This window comes from Aquila chrysaetos, chromosome 10 (assembly GCF_900496995.4).
Source record: "Aquila chrysaetos chrysaetos chromosome 10, bAquChr1.4, whole genome shotgun sequence".
Taxonomy (NCBI): domain Eukaryota; kingdom Metazoa; phylum Chordata; class Aves; order Accipitriformes; family Accipitridae; genus Aquila; species Aquila chrysaetos.
In genome coordinates, this window is record NC_044013.1 from 22,421,999 (window position 1) to 22,443,045 (window position 21,047).

General features: G+C 37.8%; 1 protein-coding gene across 5 annotated transcripts in view; it reads right to left on the reverse strand.

The window, feature by feature from the left end:
- PXYLP1 (2-phosphoxylose phosphatase 1) overlaps positions 1-21,047 on the reverse strand; it is a 63,734-nt gene that overhangs the window by 5,823 nt on the left and 36,864 nt on the right. For all 5 annotated transcript variants that reach the window (XM_030028711.2, XM_030028712.2, XM_041126826.1 and 2 more), the window contains 2 exons: positions 10,615-10,776; positions 9,569-9,695 (listed from right to left, as the gene is read on the reverse strand). In XM_030028711.2, the coding sequence (XP_029884571.1) occupies positions 9,569-9,695; positions 10,615-10,776 (289 nt within the window). The remainder of the gene's footprint in view (positions 1-9,568; positions 9,696-10,614; positions 10,777-21,047) is intronic.

Sequence of the window (21,047 nt, forward strand, 5' to 3'; positions counted from 1 at the left end):
GACTCAGTTCACTGTTGTATGGCTGTGCTGAAAACTACATATACAAAAGAGTCCACAAACAATGTAATCAAAAGGGATTTAAACCTTTAAAATAAAAAAAAAAATCTATGATCACACTTCTACAACAGAAATACATTACATAAGTAGGGATTTCTTTGTTAAATGTCAACGTTCAACAAATGTCACACAGTCACCTCTCTACTTTTGTGCAGAACTGAATCAGAAACTGTTTGGCAACCCAACTCTGCCCCAGACAGTTCTCATTTTAATAGGACTTTCAGCCTGAATACGGTAAATATTTTTTAATGTTGCTCACACAAAAAAAAAATATATATATATAAAAAGAAGATAAATCTTCTCAGAGAACTTTTACAGAAGTCTGAGTTTTGTGTTTATTGTTCATATTTACAGTTTGCTAGAATGATAAACTGTTTTGATACAAAAACCTCAGGTCTAAAAAAACTTCCAGAGTTGCAAGAACCACAAGAGGGAGCAATAACACTACTAAAGTATGAATAAGTGTCAGGAATCAAGTTTACTATGACAAAGACATTCATGCTTAAATAGAAGAGCCAACTGAGAAACTCTCTTAAATTTGAGAAGGCACCTCTTGCAGAGCTATGCTCACAGCATGTGTATACAGGAGGTCTCATAAGAATCAGTGCCTCTGTCAACAGAAAGGTAGCTCATTGTCATATCATTTTATAAAACTGGAGTTTTCCGGTATTTAATTTACCCTCAGGAAAAAAAAAAAAAAATCTTGAGAGGAAAAGGTTAGGATAAATTATGGTATAACTGCCAGCAAGAAAAAAAAAAAAAAAAAATGCAAAAATGAGACAAAAAGCAAGATGAGAGAAAAAAAAGAAAGTAATTTTTTTATTTTTACTTTAAATTGAAAGGAAAACTAGCCAATTTATGACATTCTAAATCCACAGCTGCTTCTATGTATTGTAATTTTAACAATGCAAGTGAAGATTAATATTTGAGAAGCAGAGGTACATAAAAAATGCTTTGTTCCTTTCTAAAGCAGTGGAGATTTCCTGTTGTCTTAAGCATCCATTAGAATGCTTAATCTAGCTCCAGATGTGAACAGAACTTTCTGTACATGTCACTATTTTCACAGCCCAGCAGTGCAATCTAAAAATGGAAGAACTAAGTTGCAAAAATTAAACTCATTAGCAAATAGCTTTTTAGTGTTACAGACATAGCAGGCTGAACTACCAATTTTTTAAACTTTGTCCTTCAAAAAACTCTAAACACAAATAAACTGTCAATCATAATTTTCCTTAAACCCTGTTTACTTAATTAGCAAGTTCTGCAAATACATGTGCAAGAAAACTAAAAGAACTGCATTATCCATTCTGCTTCTTTTGCTGCTTTGCTTACAAAAACCTAAATTCTAGTAGAATCAAACCTGTACTGATGAAACTGTCAGCAATCACTTGTGGGAAGGAAGAAAGGAAAGAAGAAAGAAAAGTATTTATCAGTGCTTTGCAAAAAGCTTCAGCTAAAAAATGGCAGGCAAGATAAACTAACTTCCAAGATATAATAATAAAATGTACAGTAACTCATAAAATTATATATTAATGTATTAATATAGCTTTTCATACACATATGTAGATGCAAGTTACTTAACTTTGAATTATATTATTTTTAAAGTGAGCACAAGTTAAGCACAGGCTTGCAGAAGTGAATTACAAAATATGACTGTTAAACATATTTCTGAATATAAATTCAAAGCTTACTACTTGTTAAATATATTCCAGGGGAAGAAAAAAATAAAAATCAAACGATAGAAATAAGAACCATTCTGCTTGAAGGGGACAGACATTTCAGGCTACAATGTATTTTTTATCCTGAATGTAATCTCTATGTATGTAACCAAATTCTGAACATACCTGCAATTCTCCTGATGAACCCTGTACAACTGAGCAAATAAAAATTTATTTTTCTCAACAGCAAAATTTACAGCACCACTCAGGCTACTAGCTAACAAATGATTCCCCCTCCCCACCCCAAGATTTCTCTTTTATTTAGAATATGAATCCTGCTGTTGAATTGGCCAATTTACAGATGCTGCAGGAGATGGAGTATCTAGGCAACACAGCTAAGACTGCTGGGACTGTTTGAGCAGGAAGCAAAGAAAATTACTAAGTTGTATAGTTGAAAAGACTGAAATAGCCTTAAAATTTTATTTCCATGAAAGTAACCAGAAAATAAAAAAGAGCTAAAGAGACATCCTTCTGTAATTTTTTGAACATTATGATGGTAAGCTGCCACATTTGGGAAATGTATTAATACAATAAATATTTCAAATTTTGTCAGAACATGGAATGGCTTTTCACCTAACATCACTAGTTATAGCCATACTTTTTCCTAATTTTGAACATTTATTTCCCATTTTTAATGTCTGTTAATTTGCCTTTTAATGATTTTATTTTTGTAAAATAAAATTAATTTTATCTGTAACAACACCAAGAATGCTTCTTTTCTCTCAAATAATGAAATCAGCTTATCTTTTTGTTATTTACAAACTAAACACTGGGATAGTAGATCCCAGATTTAATAGTGTAGTTTCCATGCATCAGCATTAAAACGGACCAACATTTAAATCCTTGTTCAAAATTTAAATATCTTATTTGTAAAGGTCTTAAAAAGCTTTGATACCGAAATGTCATCTCTTTATTGCTACACTGTCACCAGTGTACACAGAAAGAAATCATACTCTGCAACTATTTGAACTATATGTGTATTTCTGCCAGCAACTGAGCTGACATCCTTCATTAAGTTTCCTTTTCCCTTGAGGAGTTTATAGATACAAAAATGTAGATGTTTTCTTCATTTTTGTTTTTTGGTTTGTCTTGGGTTTTTTTTGAGAGAAGCAAACACTAACTTGCAGATTGTTTTGAATTAGGACAGCCAAGTGAGAAATATAGTACCAAAGGGAGCATATGCACATGACACCTCAGAAAATCTGCTGGCAGATTTTGGATGGCTTAGCTATAATGGCACAAAATACTGCATCAGAAACATGCATGAATATATATTTATTGCATCTATTATATACGTGCAAAGGTATGAAATATAACTCATGCAGCTCAACATTAAGGTCAAACATACAGCAAAGCCTCAAATCTCACATAGCAGCACAGCAACTGTGTTATAGGGTGGTTTTGCACCCCACCCCCACGATACTAACCAAATTCCAGACTTCAAGGTCAGTATTTAGGATCTGCTATGGGAGACAGTGGGGCTTTCTGTCCCTGGATAAAGTGATTCTCAGGCTGAGAGCATGGAAGCCTCTTTTGGTAAGAGGTTAGCTCTTTAAGCCAATTGCTTTTGTAGTAATAATAATAATAATAATAATAATAATAATAATAATAATAATAATAAATCACAGCATGAAGACCATTGCTAGACTTGACAGTTAATTCACAGAGCAAGAAGAAAATCATCCTTGCTTCTGAGGGCTACTTGTCTCAGGACCATGCAGTAAAACATTGCTATTGATTTATATTGACTACTTGTGAAACATTTTCTTACCTAGTGATCCTCATGAGCAGAAACTGTTTTTATTAAAGAATTAAAGCATAAATAGAAATCAGATCTAGAGCAGAGTTTTGTTCCTCCTTTAGGCCTAAGCTGCAAATCAGAACCAACAGGGTCATTTTTGGTAAAAACTCCCCAGCCCTCAATCCTTACGTTTATTAATTTTAGGACTACTTTTGATCAAAATTAATTCCTGGACAGGAACAGGCTGAGATTCCTTTAACATTCTTTCCTATCAAAGCTACTGGACCACTGAACGATTGCCTTATTTCTACTATGGATACTGCAAAATGAAGTACAGTGTAAGCCTTGTTTCTTCAACCAACCTGAAGGTCAACAAACCACAGCATTCAATCTGTCCTCTGACTCAGTCAACTGAATACTCTTTTGAAACACTTACAAATCTAAGACTACATATCTATAAAAATTGCGACGTTAATCTAATTAAGATGAAGTACAGAATTTAAGAAACAGATGTGGAAAGACATTATCTTGATAAGGCTACATGCAACTACAGTTTGTTTAATAATTTACATATTCATAAAAATTCAAGAGTGGCATAAATAATGTACCTTCACCACGACATAAGATGCTACAGAAAAAGAAGTATGTTTGTCAAGGTTATGATTAAAAGAGAAACTGCGATAGAAGAAATACTTTAATTATTGAGATCAATTACTAGGAGTCATTTATTTAAAAGCTAAAATTGAATAGTCAATCAAGTAGAAAACTAACAGCAGATTACCTCAGGAAAGAACTTGAGGTGGACACTGATACAAAGGAGAGATTGATTTTTTATTTTTTTTTCCCTTCCAAAACAGCATTTATCTATGCAAATGTCACTTTTGATAGTAAATGCAGAATTTGTAAAAGCCAAGAGGACCAAACTTCTCACAAGGAGCTGCAGAACCTTCAAGTGTGTCATTCGGTGACCACACCAGGCACACACCAAGCTTCTGGACAAATGAACATTACCTTTTTGTAATGATATAATACCAGATTCTGTCTGCTAACTGTACCAAAAGCAAGCCCCTTTTCTCTTTACTCAAAGTGCAAAAAATGATATTATAACTTCAAGCAAAAATAACATGTGTTTTCCGTGGTGTTCAAGTAGACAAAGTATTAGATCAAAGGACTACACTGTTTCCTTTTTAGAAGGCAAATGAATGGAAAGAGCCATTAAAAACAACAATAGATTACTGTAGTCTACAAAAGAGAGCCTAAATACAGCATTAGTACTGTTGGGGCTTATTTATTGATAAAGGTCTTACAGCTTTTACAGTTCTATAACAAACTCTACAGTGATCCAGTCTACTTGACTGCTCTTCTGAATCTTTACAGAAGTCAGAAAAGTCCTCAGGAGACCTGTCTTCACCTAATTCTGGTCTGGATCACGCTTTGACCTCACTCCAAGTCAAATCCACACCTCCTTTAGCTCACAGTATGATACTTGCCTCTCCCACAATTGTCTCTCTCATTTTTCTGGCAGTTTCAAGACATGTGCATATTGAACCTAAAATTCAAAAATTTGTTACTAAGCTTCTTATGACTACCATCAACATCTCTCAAAATGCCTTAAAGCATATGCTAATTAACCCAGCATACTATCAAATTATAGCAGTCTTCTGAAATCATTTTAGCATCTTCCAAAAAGCATTTCTTCTTTATCTCATATACAAACTCAATGAAGAAACATTGCATATCTTTTTACTTTTGACGCTATAAATGTAAGATACAAAGGGAAAAAGAAGTGGGAGATTAATTTATTCCCCCCATAAGCACACACTACAATGAAAGGATTTTCATAACATCATTCAATTAATTTTCTTGAGGGAAAAGAAGTATATATTATTCAGTTCCCTTTGGAAATTTGCATCCAGAACAATGAAAATAATAATAATAATATTAATTGAAGTTTTAGATGGAAGAAACCTCCAAAGCATTTAATCCATTTGCTTATATTCATGCCACACCTATACATCACAATCCATAATTCACAAAACCAAAGCGTGACCTCAAGGCTATTTTGCATATCCATTAGAAGTCCATGGGGCTGTAGCATAATCTGCTTAATTAATGAATTCCATTAGCTGAATGCCAAGACAAATAAAGAACAGACTGAATATGAGCAGCATACTTATCTGAAACTAAAGTCCAGAAAGCTTAAACAAGCCAGGCTTTCAATCAGACATCTCAACTTAATTATACAGCATCAAAAAAACTTCAGTTCAAAGGTAGCAATTATATACCTTGTAATACTCTCAATATAAATACATTTACAATCAAGCACCAAATTTACATCACAAAGGAAGGAATATAAGCTTGACAGCCAAACGCAGCAAATAGCTTCCTGATGTTAAAGTAATAAATGTTCCATTCAAAACAATGGCATAAACAGTAATAATTCCAGCTTTATTCAGAAAGGTGAGCTTTAACACATCTGGACAGAATGGTACAGAGCCAACTCCTTTAATCTTTCTGCTGCCCTTTCAAAGTCGGCCCTGAGATTTTATTTTACATAAACCTTGCTCTCAAGGAGACAAGGTCTTTTTGATTCTCCACTCATTTTTAGCAGCTGTGAATGGTAAGGAATGTATCATCTATACATTGATGTTCTAATGCTTCATAAATCAGTAACAGCCAAGGGTATCGACATTGCTGGCCTCCTCACGTCCTGGCACTATGCCCTCTTAACTGCTTGACTTGGTCATTCTGTTGGCAGTGTAAAAAGCTGCACTACTTCTTTGCCTTTTATGGATAGTTTTCCTGACTCCAGGGCCTTCATGTTGTATTCCTTGCCTGAAACTGGAGTGGAAATAGCTATAAAAGCTTCTCCAACAAATACAAAACTGAGGTTTTGTGTGGCACTGTAATATTGGGAAATACAGCTACTCATCCATTGTCACTTGCAGTTAAGATCTTTGCAATAAAGTTTTCTTACATACGTTCTAATGTGACAGGTATTGAGCAAGATCAGAAGATCAGAGCCTTTAAGAACTCTGAAAGGAATCTGGATCATATTTCTTTACTTAGTATTTCATGCTGAAAATAATCTCACCCCTTCAAGGCAGGTCATTAAAAATGTTATCATAGCTATTAGCAAGAAATTAATTGCCCACAACTCTTTGGCAGAGATAACTGGAGTTTGGTCTCCTGTCTGTCATCTCAGGGCTGCATATCTAATTTCAGAAAGCCAGCCAGCTTGCAGCGGGCACAGAACACTGTTGGGGTTGGGCACCTCTCAAAGAATTCAAACTTCCCTTGGAGGATGTCAGATGAGGTTACTGAATGCCACTTCTTGACAAAACAAGCCTTTTGGTGGAATCTGAAGTATGAATAAAGAAGCAGCCAACATGATAGCAGAGGGAAGTTTTAAAAAAAAAAAAATTGCACTATGTAAAAGGTCCTATACCACAACCACTTAGAAAACTTGTTCAGTATAGTCAGAAAATCAGGTATTTTGGTTTGTATTCATAGACAGGCATTCCAAAAGAGTAGCCTCCTTTCAAAAATGAGGATATGGTTTTGCTCAATTTCTGAGTTTGATACTTGTACCAAGCAGCTAAGAAAGATCTAAGTACATATATACACTCTAAAACCAGTGAAATTAGAAGCTATTTGAATCTTCTGAATTCCAATGCCATGTTAGCTACAAAAAGCAGATTCCTCATGTCTATTTTTCTTCCCATTTTGCTCTTAAAAAGGTATACATACACTTTTATATGTATACTTGTATATATTGTAGACAAATGTGTATTTATGTCGAATATTGTATTTTTCCTCTGTTTAGAGGAAAAAAAAGTTGTGAATTTTCCTCTGTTTAGATCTTCATACACAATGCAGGCAGATAGATAGGGTAGCCTGAATATAACTCAGGAGCCCATAAATCTGTTTCCTATGACCAGGTAGACACAAAGATGGGCTAAAACTGACGATGGTTTCAAACTTCCATAGGGTTACACCAACCACCATAACAGTAGCTTGCTTCAGCAATAATGGTTACTTTTCAATTACTCATGCCAGAATAGCATTATAACACTGACTACAACTGAAGGCAGCATTGCAAGCCTTGCAAATTTCAGGACATCTACTAATAACAAGGGCAATTTCCTTTACGCAGCCAGATATCTAAAAAGCAAAGCAATATATTTCAGCTTTCTTCAGAGAAAGATCCAATTTGCTGATCATTTTCTGCCAGCCTTTGTGTCCACTACCGAATGTATCTAGTTAGCAAGCCTCCCTCATCAATCTTCCCATCACCTTTACAAGTATGAGATGAGGCTATACTTAATAATTAGTTTCAGGTATTCTTTCATGTCACTTCAGCATATTTTAGCAACTTTCCTACTGGGCAATATTACTCCTGTGTTCGGGTTTTAATACACTTGAAGCAGAAACGGACACAGGACCAGATATGAAAATTGGTTTGGTTTTTTAAATGGAACTGCCATAGACGAGCTAATCACAAACCTAAAGTGTACCATAATTCACCTTCTCCTTCAGAGAGATTCTTTTGTTATAAGCCCACTTGAGGAAAAGCTGAAAGGACAGAGTATTCCAGATACAAAAGATAAAATCATAAATGCTACTGATGACAGGAAGCTACTAAAATTTTAAGGAACATGGCCCATGAATCTATCAAAACGAAAAACACGCATTTGATATATCTAAGTCAGAAATGCACTTTCAGTGTGCCATTAACACTTTCAGCATGACAGAGTAAAGCTAGTTCTGAGTAATTCTACACCAGAAAAGCAAGAACATTATTTCTTTAAAGACAGAGGAGATTCCATGCTATCCTGGAAAAAGGTATTTATTGGTATATGTACACTGCTTTGTATACCAGTAGATCAGGAGATCTACTATGCCTATTTTCCTGAGTAATGTATGCAGCTACACAAAGCAGATGCAGCCCCCAGTCACTGAAACCCTACACTGACTCTGCCGAGTGGGTGCAGAGTTGCCTAGAGGTTTTGCTAACATATTTCATTGTTTTTCTCGATATTCTTCTTTTACCTGTAAGTATTCAGTAGGTTCACTGGAAAGTCCTCAGTTGGAAAAAAAATAATAATAATACCACAGATCCTACTTAAAAGGAGAAAAAACGCATGTAATCAAGCAAGCTAGGACAAAGGTTGGTGATTTACATCATCACTGTTTATGTCTACTGCTCTACACTGTAATTCATTTTTATCAGTGAATAAACTCTAAACAAGAAAGAAAGGTTCTTCCACACGGAAGAGAAGCAATTCAGATCATATCTACAGCTCAGACCGGTTCACATATGAAGACAAGCATCAGCAAGCTACAAAGACATGATGTTAGACAGAAGCACACTATATTGAAACAGAACAGTAAATCATGTTTTAAAGGCAGGCAGACACAAATAACTTATGTGATAGTTTTAAACAGTGAGTGGTAACTACAGGAAAAGGGAAGCTTTCAAGTAGCAAACAGTGCACTTTCTGTTTAACTTTTACTTTAATAATTAAATGTACAACCCCCATTTTTTTTCCCTGATCTTTGACACAAATCATTAATATAAGGGAACTCTGATAACCTATATTTCTATAAAGTAAGAGGAAAAAAATAATAATATAAGACACAAATATTAATTTTCCTGTGGTAGTGACGAACTGAGACCTTTTTGTATTCACACAAAAGGAAGCATGCTTAGCTGAAATGGTAGAGACATTTCTCAAACACTGCACTTAAATTTTGAAAATGTGTAGAAGCTTATCTAAGACAAATGGTAACCTAAAATATTCAATTAAATAGCTTTTGCTTTTTAAAGAAATACCAAAAATTTCTTCTGGTCTGAACTGGTAACAAGTAATAGTTCCTGTTTCAAAGGAAGTATTGTACATCACTGATACAGGGTTGGTTTATTTTAATCCACAGCAATACACAAAGATCAGAAGTCACAATGTACTTGAAGCTGCACAAATTGTTTCCTGAAGAGGAACAAAATAATTATCAAGCAAAACACACACTTAATGATAAAAACCAGGAATTTTACCTGCTAGGCAGCAACATACAGTCAATGTCAGGTCTCTTTGTCTTGGGAATGGCATATAGCGGATACCTATCGCCATGTCGAATCAACACTTGAACCGATACTAGCTTAAAATAATGAGGTGCATGGCCTAAAGTGAAGAAAGAAAAAAAAAATAGTATAAAGAGTGAAGTAAATGTTACCTAAATCTTTCCCCTGCACGTTTTATTTAAGGAAAAAAGCACGTATAATTAGCTTGCTAGCTTTGGTATTGCAATGAAAGAAAGCCCCCACAAGAAATGATAACTTACTGTCCCAAGAAAGATTTCACTTTAAATTGCAAGACAACTTATACAAGACTCAGGTTCTTGGCACATTCTCCATAGTACATCTAAAGTCCAACAACCATACAAGACATTATTCAAGCACTGAACTCTGACAACATGATAAGGTTACCCCACTTTTACGATGCCTCTCCTCCAGACCCCTATCCAAGTAGGATAGTGTAGTGACGTAGTGACGGGTTTTGCAGCATGTCTAATTTGGAGCCTTTTGATATACCAATTTGTAATTTATTTTATATGCATTAGTGGGATATGCTAATAAGGGAATTCATTCAGACTAACTTGCTGCTGCAGCTGCTATAGGGTGAAGAATGCAAATGTGCCTTTTAGCTGACTATGTCTAATGGTTTGGAGTTCCAAAATTAGTTATTTCTGAAGTTTTTTCAGAATTCCAAGTCAACTGTTTGCAATGCAGCTCACTTGTAACATGAATTACAATTCAGATATTAAATATCTATATCTCTTCCATGCCTTTCAATTTTAGGCCTCCAGTTGACCATTGACTGATAACATAACCACTTCCAAACATCAAGACAACAGACAAGATACAAAGGAAAAGAAAGAAGAGGAGCATATTTTGAATGATTTAACATAATTCAGCAACCAACTAGCGTTTGCTGTACCTTATCCAAGCACCAAAGAACTGACAGTGCACAAAGTTATCCTTTCCAATGACAGCAGATAGAAACAAGCAACTAAACTGTCATTTGCATTCACAAAGCTTACCTTCCATGCTTCGTTCAGCAATGGTGGGAATATTGCAGTAAACACGAGCTTCATAAACAGGATCTATTGCAGGAGGCTCAGTCAGCAAATCAGGCATTATTCTCTTTCGGCTTTTAGGATTCAGCCCATCTTCCCTGATGGGGTTTACTGGGATTAAATGCACTGAAAGATACAAAACATACACCATATACCTTTAGGAGGGTTTAAGGACATATAGGAATGTGACTTTTTTTTTTTTTTTTTTAAAGTAATTATGCACAAAGACTATGGTTTCCATGAAAGGATGCCACTGTACGGTACAGATCTTTGTTGTGAATTTTTCACAATTTACATAGTCAAGAGAGCTCTTTAGCAAAGTCAATACCTCGCTAAGACTACAGAAATACCTCTGGATGTAGAACAACTCTGCCTCCTGCACTCTTCTTGAAGCTGCTTTTTCTGTCAGTCTCTCATGAAGGTCTAAGAGCATGAATAGGAAGAAAAGGGCCATAAAAAAGCCAGCTGCCTCTCAACGTTGTAACTTAAAAACTGACATTGAAGCATATCAGCAAAAGACACAGCACAGTTACTACGATTGTACTACAAAACCACTGGGAAAACAAAGTAGTTCAGATTGAAGGGGCTGGATTGTCCATCATTTTCCTTACTAATCCCTGCCCTTACATGGCTAACTTGCCAGCCTTAAATAATCTGACTTATCTAAAGAAAACACACACAAAATATATTTGCTGAAATGTAACTGAGACTACCACAAAAAATGTTAAAATACAAAGAAATGCAGTTAATGCTTACACACAGCAGGGAAATTAACAGAAATGCCACCACTAAGTCTTCCAACATGTAGAAGCATGCTGAAGCTATCTGAATTTAAGGCCAGGGTTGTATTGACAATGTCTCTTTACCTTATCTTGATGTGAAAGCACCAGTTCATTTATGAGTTTTACAAGACTACACTTGTAATAACAAATGCCCACTTTTTTTTCTATTAGTATTCTCTGGTATTTGAACCAGGGCATATTTAGAGGTGAAAATGAGGAGGAAAAGTGTTTGTATTTTTACCCCTATTAGTCATCTGTGGTGAGAGGTAAAAAAGGACAGACAGACAGGAGAACAAATTTCAAAGCAGAATTTTACTAATTCTTCTGGGTCAGTTCCTCAGTTGCATCTTGACTCCCAGTCCTAATTTTAGAGGTGAATTTGTTCCTCAATAGAGAGTTGTGCAGACAAAGAAAACCAACGAAGACAGCAAACTGAAGTGAAACACACGAAGGTTTTAAGAGCATGTAGCCATTAATGTAACACAGACTCTTCATTCTTACACTACACTTTAAATATTTTTATGTGGTTTCTCTTTGCCTGCCAAAACCAGAATTCAAGCATTTTCCATACCCTTGCTAGTACTGTTGACATGGCTAATACCCACAAAGTGCAGTGCCTTTAAACCTTTCCTTAAGCTTTTTCAGATTTTGCATACAACGGCCCAGAGGACCATGCTTGGTGAGAATATTAAACTGTAACTTTGACTTTGGTCACAAACTGCAGAGCTCAGCTGCCATTCCAGCATTTATTTATCAGATTCATTTTTTAGCTCCTTCCATGCTAAGACTCACATGATTGTGAGACATTGCAAAGCACTGACCAAGAAACTAGCAGTAACACAGAGCCTTGGCAATGTCTCTCAGAGGTTGATAACTCCGGCTTGAAGGGGGCTTGCAGCAAATTTCTATTTAGGGTATAAATCCCAAACTTAAGAATGTGTTACAACAGTTGCTGGACTCTGCAAATAAACAGCATTACAAGACAGTAGTTGCCTAAAGAGTACCAATGGGAAATTACAGCAGTTGTGTTACATTGGTCAAGCTTCCTAGCCAGAAAAGGTTAGGAGCAACAACTCTCAGCTTTCTGTTAACAATTTTCTCTACAGCAACCCACAACATTGCTACTGCTCACTTAATGTCACAAAAACATATAGAGCTGGCTTAAGTACTCATGGAGGTAATGTAATGCAATTCAGCTTTGACCCATGAGTATTTCAGAAGACAGCGGAAACCATTCCCCAAAAGCAACAACTACAAACTCTGGTGCTAAAACTCGGTTGGGAGATTGTCGTGGTTTAAGCCACCCGGTAACAAAGCACCACGCAGCCGCTCGCTCACTCGCCCCCCCCCGCCCCGGCCCCGGCGGGGTGAGGAGAAAACCCAAAGGCAGGCTCGCGGGCCGAGATGAGGACCGGGAGGGATCACTCGCCGCTTACGGTCACGGGCAAAAGACAGGCCCAGCGCGGGGAACAAACAAGATCAATTTACTTTGCTACCGATCGAAGCAAAACGAGGGCGCCGGGAAGTGCGCCCGCCCCTCGGAACACCTTCCCCCCGGCCCTCCCTCCTTCCCGCCTCAGCTCCGCTCCCGGTTCTCTCCGCCTCCTCCCCCCGGCGGCGCAGGGCAGCAGGGGATGGGGGTCGGGGTCAGCTCGCCACACCGGGTCTCTGCCGCTCCTTCCTCCTCAGGGGGAGGAGGACTCCTCGCTCCTCCCCTGCTCCGCCGGGGGGTCCCCCCGTGTTCTCCCAGAGGCGCTACCGCCGTCACCGACGGGCTCGGCCTGGGCCGGAGGCGGCTCCGGCTTGGAGCCGGGGGAGCTCCGAGCAGCTCCGAGCAGGAGCCGGCCCGGCCGCCCCTCCCCCGATGACAAAAAAAAACCCCGAACCACACAAACCCATAACAGAGATTTAAAAGCAAAATAAGGAACCTAATTTTTTATCTAAGGCAGTTTTAACTACAAAAAACCTGAACAGATCATATTTTTGCACTGAGACTATTAACTACAGCAGTGAACAGATGCACACATTATCTCATTAAGATCAAGTGCCTACAATTCACAGGGCCAAACATTTTGTTTGCAGATAGCAAGTCTCATTTCTAATCAAACTAGTTGAATAAATACTTTAACACTGCCTGACAAATTTAAGAACAAGGAAAAGCACTAAATCTTAAGAATCTATTTACAATATTAAAAATGAATATTAAAAATAGCACCTACAGGATTATCAGATTACGTGTTTGAAGTTTAAAGAGCCACAGACAGAACACCCTTAAAGGAGACTCTTACATCAACACTACAGTTATGGGTGCAACATAAGTCTATTTTGTGGACTGGAAATGGAATCGAGATTAAGAATAACAATAGGTCAGGTCATTAATTAAAAAAAGTTTCCTAAAAACTATCATATTCTAAATGCTGCTGCTAACTATGTTTATTAATTACTTAGTAATAGCTGGTAAATATTGCCCTTACCGTATAGCGAATAAGCTTGGCTTATACCAGGAAAGAAGGGACACAGCATTTCCCCACTAAACCACTACCACCCTGTCCACATCCAAGTATCTCTGACAGGGACAGACTAAAGGAGCTTCTAATTTTGAACCCACCTGGGGCATAAACATGTTGTCTGGATTTCTGAACATAGCTGAGCAACCTGATCTAGTGAAAAATGTCCCTGCCCATGGCAGGGGAATTGGACTAGCTCATCTTTAAAAGGTCCCTTTCAACACAGACCTTTCTATGATTCGACTTAAATGATGCAAATTATCTGTAGGTTTGACAAAGAAAATGATCAAGAAGGTCAAAAAACTCCAGTCACCCTAAATAAGCACTGTCATAACAAGTAGTATTTACTTCTAGTGCACTTGCAATAACACATATTGGAGGGGGGGAAATAATAACAAAATCAACCAAACTAGCTATGCAAATACCTGGGTCTTCTATTTAACTATGCTAAATAGAAAAAGGAAAAAAAAAAAAAAAAAAAAAAAACCCAAACATGTGATCTGGGCACCAGTCTAGGCAGTGTACTGGAAATTTCCACTGAATATATACACATAAAAATAGCAAGTATTTCTGAAAAGGGGGAAAACAAGACCAAGCAGAGGTGAATTCCCATTGGAAAGCTGCCTCCTGTTTGCTGAGCCTTATCAGCACAGGGAACCTGAAGAGCCCAACCAGCAAAGCTGGTCCTCCTCTCCCCTTGTTAAAGCTCCTCACAAGCTGTAACAATCCTGCCGTTTCAGTGCTTTGGGATGAGGACACCAAGTAACACAGCCCCTCTTCATACTTCTGCCTGGTCCAAACAATGACAGAGATATTTTCCATACTGACAGCTAAAGTCTCAATTGTGTCTCAATTGTTTCTGCATCTTCTGCCATTCCCTGGATGTTATTAATGCCTTGTGTATTTATGTTTTCTCCTTTCTCCCTCCCTTTTCAAGTCCTTGGGCTTCTTGCTCCCTTGCTGTCTTCATTTATCCTGCTTCCTAGCTGTCCAGTCCTTCTTTGCACGCCTCATCCTCCCCAGCTCCCTGCTGCGCAGAAGGCTCAATTTGTTCCTCCATTTTGGTACCCCTTATACCACATAGAGCAGTTATTCAAAGCTCTTTGAAGAGCTGACCGTCTCTCTGTATCCAAGTATTTCATTACTGAAAGTCCTCCTCTGCAGTGTTAATCCCACCTCTGTCTCCCAAATGGGTTTTCTGGCCCATATGTAACCAGCAAACCTACAAATAGTATTGGACTGATGCAGCTCAGAGGAAAGGAGGAAAAAAAAAAGTTCCTCTTTTTTCCAAATTCTGTGCTGCTTTCAGCTGTAAATTGTTACAAGATCAGAATTCTACTATGTAGTTTCCACACGACTTGTTATAGATTAGCACTATTTTATATGACTTGCTCTCTTAGTTCACAGTAACATGCACTTGCCGAAAACAGGTCTGCCAATGTGTATGTAGTCATACTTATATCTTTGATTAAGGGAGTTTTTGAACAGGATTTTTACACTGCTGTGCCTTTCAAAGCTCGTGTTTTACTATGACAGGAAGACAACAACGTAAACCAGAAACAAAACACATGATTTTGATGTGCATTTCCCATAGCCAGGGCAGTTAGTAAACTATATCTGAAACATATTTGGTGATCTAACTGGAAACTTTGCCAACACTGAAACTATAAAGAATACATACATATTATTATAGAGGTAGTTTGACAACAAAAAGAGAAAGAAAATATATTTTATTTCCCGATATTCATAAACTTATTTTTAAAACTAAAGAAGCTACATAGAAACTACTTTGAAACGTTAATTTTTTAAAAGTTTAGGAAAAAAAGTAGAAGGCTTACAGAAACAATAAAATGGAAGAGACCTCAATGCAACTCTGCTCTGTGTCCCACCGATTTAAGATTGTTTGAAACATGAAGTGAAACTAAACACATGGGCTGGTATCAGACAACAGTAAGACCCGATTGAACAGTCAAACAGCAAATGCTGTCCTGTGAGAGACGCAGGGGCACTGATCACACGGTAGAAGAGCTAAATACTGCTGTAGAATCACTCCTTCAAGAATTTTTGCAGCTCCAAACAGAGATAAGTTTGTTTTTTTTTAATTTGACAGAATTCAGAGGAAATTAAATCCAAGCTCTAAGTTCAATTAAACAGAAAACCTCCAGTAATTTTTATTTTAAATCAACCCACAGCACCTTAAGACCAAATTTTAAAGTTAAGTTTGACTAAGAAATGTCTTTATAAACAAAACCAATGGCGTCTGAAATATTATTACATATGGTTTTATTCTCAGTGTACATTAAATATGACCTATTTAAAGAGCAAGAAGCTAATTCATCTGACTTCCATACACCCCCAGTTCCCGAATGCCACAAAATATACCAAAAAAGACAAATACTAGACAAGTAGTTTCTAAGCGAGAGACAAAATCATTCAGAAGTGCTTTCAGTATAATGATTGCAACAATTACTACTCAGCAACTAATTCCCTCTGGAAGAATGTCAAGTTTATCAAATCAACTATTGTACTCAGGAGCCCAAGCAGGGAGCCAGTCTGATATGAATTAGGGCTACAAAACTGACATGAATTTAACAGAATTCAGTACACCAGAAAAACAAACACAAAGCAAAGTGTAGTTCATGAAGAACACCAAATTAAAAGCTAAATCACTCCATCACCAGTTTCTCTCCCTCCTGCAGTTCTAGTTTCAGCTTGAAAAGCAAAAGGTATCACCACCGTTTATCAAGAAGAAAAAGATTTATCCATGAAAAAAAATTACCTAAAACCAGAAAGATAGGCAATAAAACCATTTTCCACTTCTGTTTTCCCATGTAGCTCCAACCAGCCTGAGAAGCAGCAGCACAAGTAGCCACGTTAGTCTCAATTTTCTGACTAAACAGAGACCTGAAGTTTTAATCTTTTATAAAACAGAAGGTTCTTTCAGCCACATGCAAACATGCTATTTAAAACAGTCACATGGAAATGAAGCCACACAGCAGAAATGCAAAAAAAAACCCCAAAAAACCACCAACGCAAACCACTGTAAGTAACCTTATGCTAATGGGTAAAGAAAAATCAAATGCGCACGTCAGCACAAAAAGTTATTTATCCCTCTTCCACCTTTTTTTTCCCCTCCCCTTTCTGCTCCTAGCAAGGCACTAACAAGGCTGCCTAGCACTGAGGAGAACACCCAGGCTTCTGAAATTCTGATGATGAATGTAGACTTCTCTTCTAGTTGCTCTCTCTCTGAAAAAAAATGGAAGCTAGAAAAGGAGAAGTGTAGGGAAGAACAACCGGGAAGAGGCAGGAATGCTTCAAAACAACTAAGATGGCGGAAAAAAGGTGAAGATGTGTGCAGCAAGAAAAACAATCTGGAAAAAGTAGGTAAGGCAAGGCACGCGTGGGCTGAAAAGCACACAGCGCAACGCCTCCGTGGGTGTGGAAGCGAGGCAGCCTGGGCACAGCGCTGTGCGAGCTCCGACACCCTGCCGGCTTCATCCCGGCCGCCTGCGCTCACACCTGAGCAGCACATCCCTGGGGTCACTCCTGGAGCTCTGCTGGATTACAAACGCATATTTAGACACCAATGAAGTTCAAATATACCTGTGTGAGGTACGATCCACCTTTCTCATTTTATTCTTTTGTACAGCTAAATAAAGGCTTTGCAAGTCTCAAAGGTAAGATCTGTATTAACACTGAGGGCCTTCATCCATAACACACAATGCCACAATCACTAATGTGCTGTGTTTGAATGCTGAGTAATCACACAAACAAAAAAGGCTTATTAGCCTCACACTGGTCAAACTATCAAGTACTGTTACGAAAAACCACCATAAAAATCCCTAAAAAGGCTTTCTAAGGCTGTGAACATAAGCTTCTAAGCTTCAGATTTTATATTTATATAGCATATAAATGGAGCTACTAAACTTTTACATTTGCCTTAAATTTTCAGTCTGTTAATTTATTAAGAATGTGCAGTTTAATTAAACAAAAAACCTCCAGTAATTTTTTTTTAAATCAAACCACTTGCCATACAGAACCTGATGACAAATTTTATATTTATATAAAATCTGTCCACACTGAACTTACAAAGTGACAGTCCTCAGTACTTCTGCAGTCTCTATCCCTCAACCATCTACATCTGAACCTACTTCTTTCACCACATCCCTGCTTCCCCTAGCATTTGCCCTTCCATTTTCTCCACTTCTGCTGTGTCTTCTGCCTGTCCGGGAGCACGGGGAGCAGGGGGCCCCTGAAGCACAGATGTATTCTCCGCAGACAGCTCCCTGTGCAACTGCTGCCCTTTCTACTGCAGAGCAGGCTCCAAGGTTTAACGTTTTCTTCCCACAGTGCTGCTTACTTCTCTGAGCACCACACCGAAGGGAAAAAAAGAAAAAAAAAAAAAAAAAAAAAAAAAAAGAGTGAAGGGAGCTAGGGAGGAGGTGGGTAACAGAGAGAAGAACAGTACAGGGCTGGGTGGGACATACCTAAATTTAACCTAGAATAGCAACAAGAAAAAGCTCTGCCTTGACAAATCCCTGACAAGCAAGCTCAGGAAGGTTCCTTGGAGTGTAATTTCTCCACAATACTTCAACCTAGCAATAGTATGTGTTTCAAGGTCACATAGGTACAGCTTTCAGATCGCAATTGTAGCTGGGCAGCAGAGGTAAAGCACTTCTCTTCTTACATACTTACAAATGCTATCAAACCAAAGGTCTGAAAATGGATCACCCAAAGTACAGATTCATCAACCTCATTACAGAAGCAGGCAGGAATTTCCAACCTCATGGTATCAACTGAGCAGTCAAATGGGAGCAAAGAGTGAACAGAGACTACAGATCCCTTCCTCTGACTTTCCAAGAATTTGCAAACATTCAGCACTAGTGGTGAGTTATGGACCGAGACATTCCCAGGCACATATACCTATTTGACATACATTCAGTTTCTGGATTGCTGCTGCTGTTCTGCCTTCCGTAAGACAGATCATAGTAATTTAGAGAACTTTCAAGGAGTCTGTTGACTTACAGCACAATCCTATGTTTCAAATTCTAAGACAGACTTTAAAAAATATTCATTAAAAGTATTTATAAGTGTAGTAACCAAGTAGCAGATATCATTGAATAAAAGTTCTTTTCAAGTCAGTGGTTCTAATAAAAAGAGCTGAAAAATGCTTGCTATGGCAGCCTTGAATACAAGCACTTCATACTGCAGAGCTACAGATTTCTGCAATAGCCTTCATTACAGCGCATTCTGACACCAGAAGTTAAAGCCCACTAGAATAGTTCCGTTGATCCTATCAGGTAAACATAGATATCTCCCTTCCTACAGCAAAAATATCAATTACTTTTGAAGACAATGAGAAATGCTGCAGCAGACATGTGGAACAGAACATCGTATTTTGAATTCTTATATATAAACATTAATCTGCCAAGAGAAATTGATTAAATTCACAAAGTTTTTTGGTTTGTTTTTTTTTTTCCATTTTGTTGCACTGATACTTGTATGGTAAATTTCTGCATTACCTGGGTCAATATTAGAGAAGTGCTGCTTTCAAAATCCTGTTATTTAGTGCTATGTTTATAATTCCTTATGTTCCTTAAACTACATCTTCTGTTTCAAAGTGACGACACAGAAGTTATAGTCCCATTTCTTCCCAAATTACTTCTTGCAATTTAGTAAAGACAAGAGGTGGACTTCCCTTTTCTTTTGCTTTTCCAGACCCAGCCATCACAGAGCCTGAAGCACCAGTTCCCTCGCCGCCCTCCCTCCACCTGGAGAGTTCAGCCACAGTCAGTCTTCAGCCCCGAACACAGTGGGGATGGGAGCAGGGCAGGCAACGTGAGGAACCTCTCTCCTCCAACTGGAAAAATACTCATGGGAAATTTGAATTAAGATTTAGGATAAACAGATACTGTTTTTTCATGGCCAAAGAGAGAACTTCAGCATTGCCTCAACTGTTCTTCAGCACACAAGCATTCTGCAGCCTCCAGCAGGGAAGCTCAGCCCACTGTCACACATGCTGCATGACAGTTTTTACAACTGACATACATATTGGTATACGTTTTGTCTGTGAGAGGAGCAGTGCCATTCAAGTTAGGTACATAGGTAATGACTGTTCCCCAAAACTTCACCTGAAGCCTCACTTATTTTAATTACCCAAGACACAAGCTGCAGTCAATCACAGTCCCCACTTGGGCAGAGTCCCACTACGGAAGCACTGTATGCATCCCAGGAACAGCAAAACCTAGACAGCAGCTTGCACAATTCTGCACTGCCCACTGGAGTGAGCGCATTATTACTGTGCTAACTTTACTCAACTTCAGCATTAAGTTATCATCATCAAGCTGACCGCTAGAAAACATCAGCCCAAGCCACATTTGCTGTCAATAAATACTTAAAAGTAAAGGCATTTCAGCTATCTTTTAAAGACTGTCAAAGACATCATTAGAGGAAAAATTGCAGCAGACAATACAACTAACAAGACCAACAGCTATAGCAACTCACTATTATTCAGCTCACAGTGAAAATAAAACAAATGCTCTTTTTGGTTTTCCTGCTACATTTTCATTTGTAACCCCAGGAAAATCACCTGTCCAAGGCTGAGATGGACATTATCTACTGGAAATAAGAAATTTAAAGAAATGGTACCTACAGTTTTCTATTTTCCATTATTTTTTTCTGGATCCTTAAGCTTTGATTGATTTTTTTGCAATAACTTCTCTGTACTACAGGGCCATTTTCCACTTGGAAGTCTGAGCCACTTTTAATTACGTAAATAAAAATGCTATTTCTCTGTTTTAAGTGTAGGAAAAACAAGTATTTCAGAAGCATCCTGTATATCACAGGTTTACTGACAGAAAATGGAAACTCAGGAAGGCTAGGAGATTGCAGATGTACATCAGCTAATCTAGTAGAAGTCAGATCTGATTGAGGGGGAATGAGTGTGAGCACTGAAGTGTTTGGTTTTTTAATGTGAGTGTTTTTTAAAAAAACTAATTTATACTAGGCTATGATGAAAAAACCGAAAGACTTCACAATGGTCTCCTGCCATGCACAAGCTCAAATACAAGATAAGCTAAATTTTAGTTGAACAAAATGGAAGCCTATA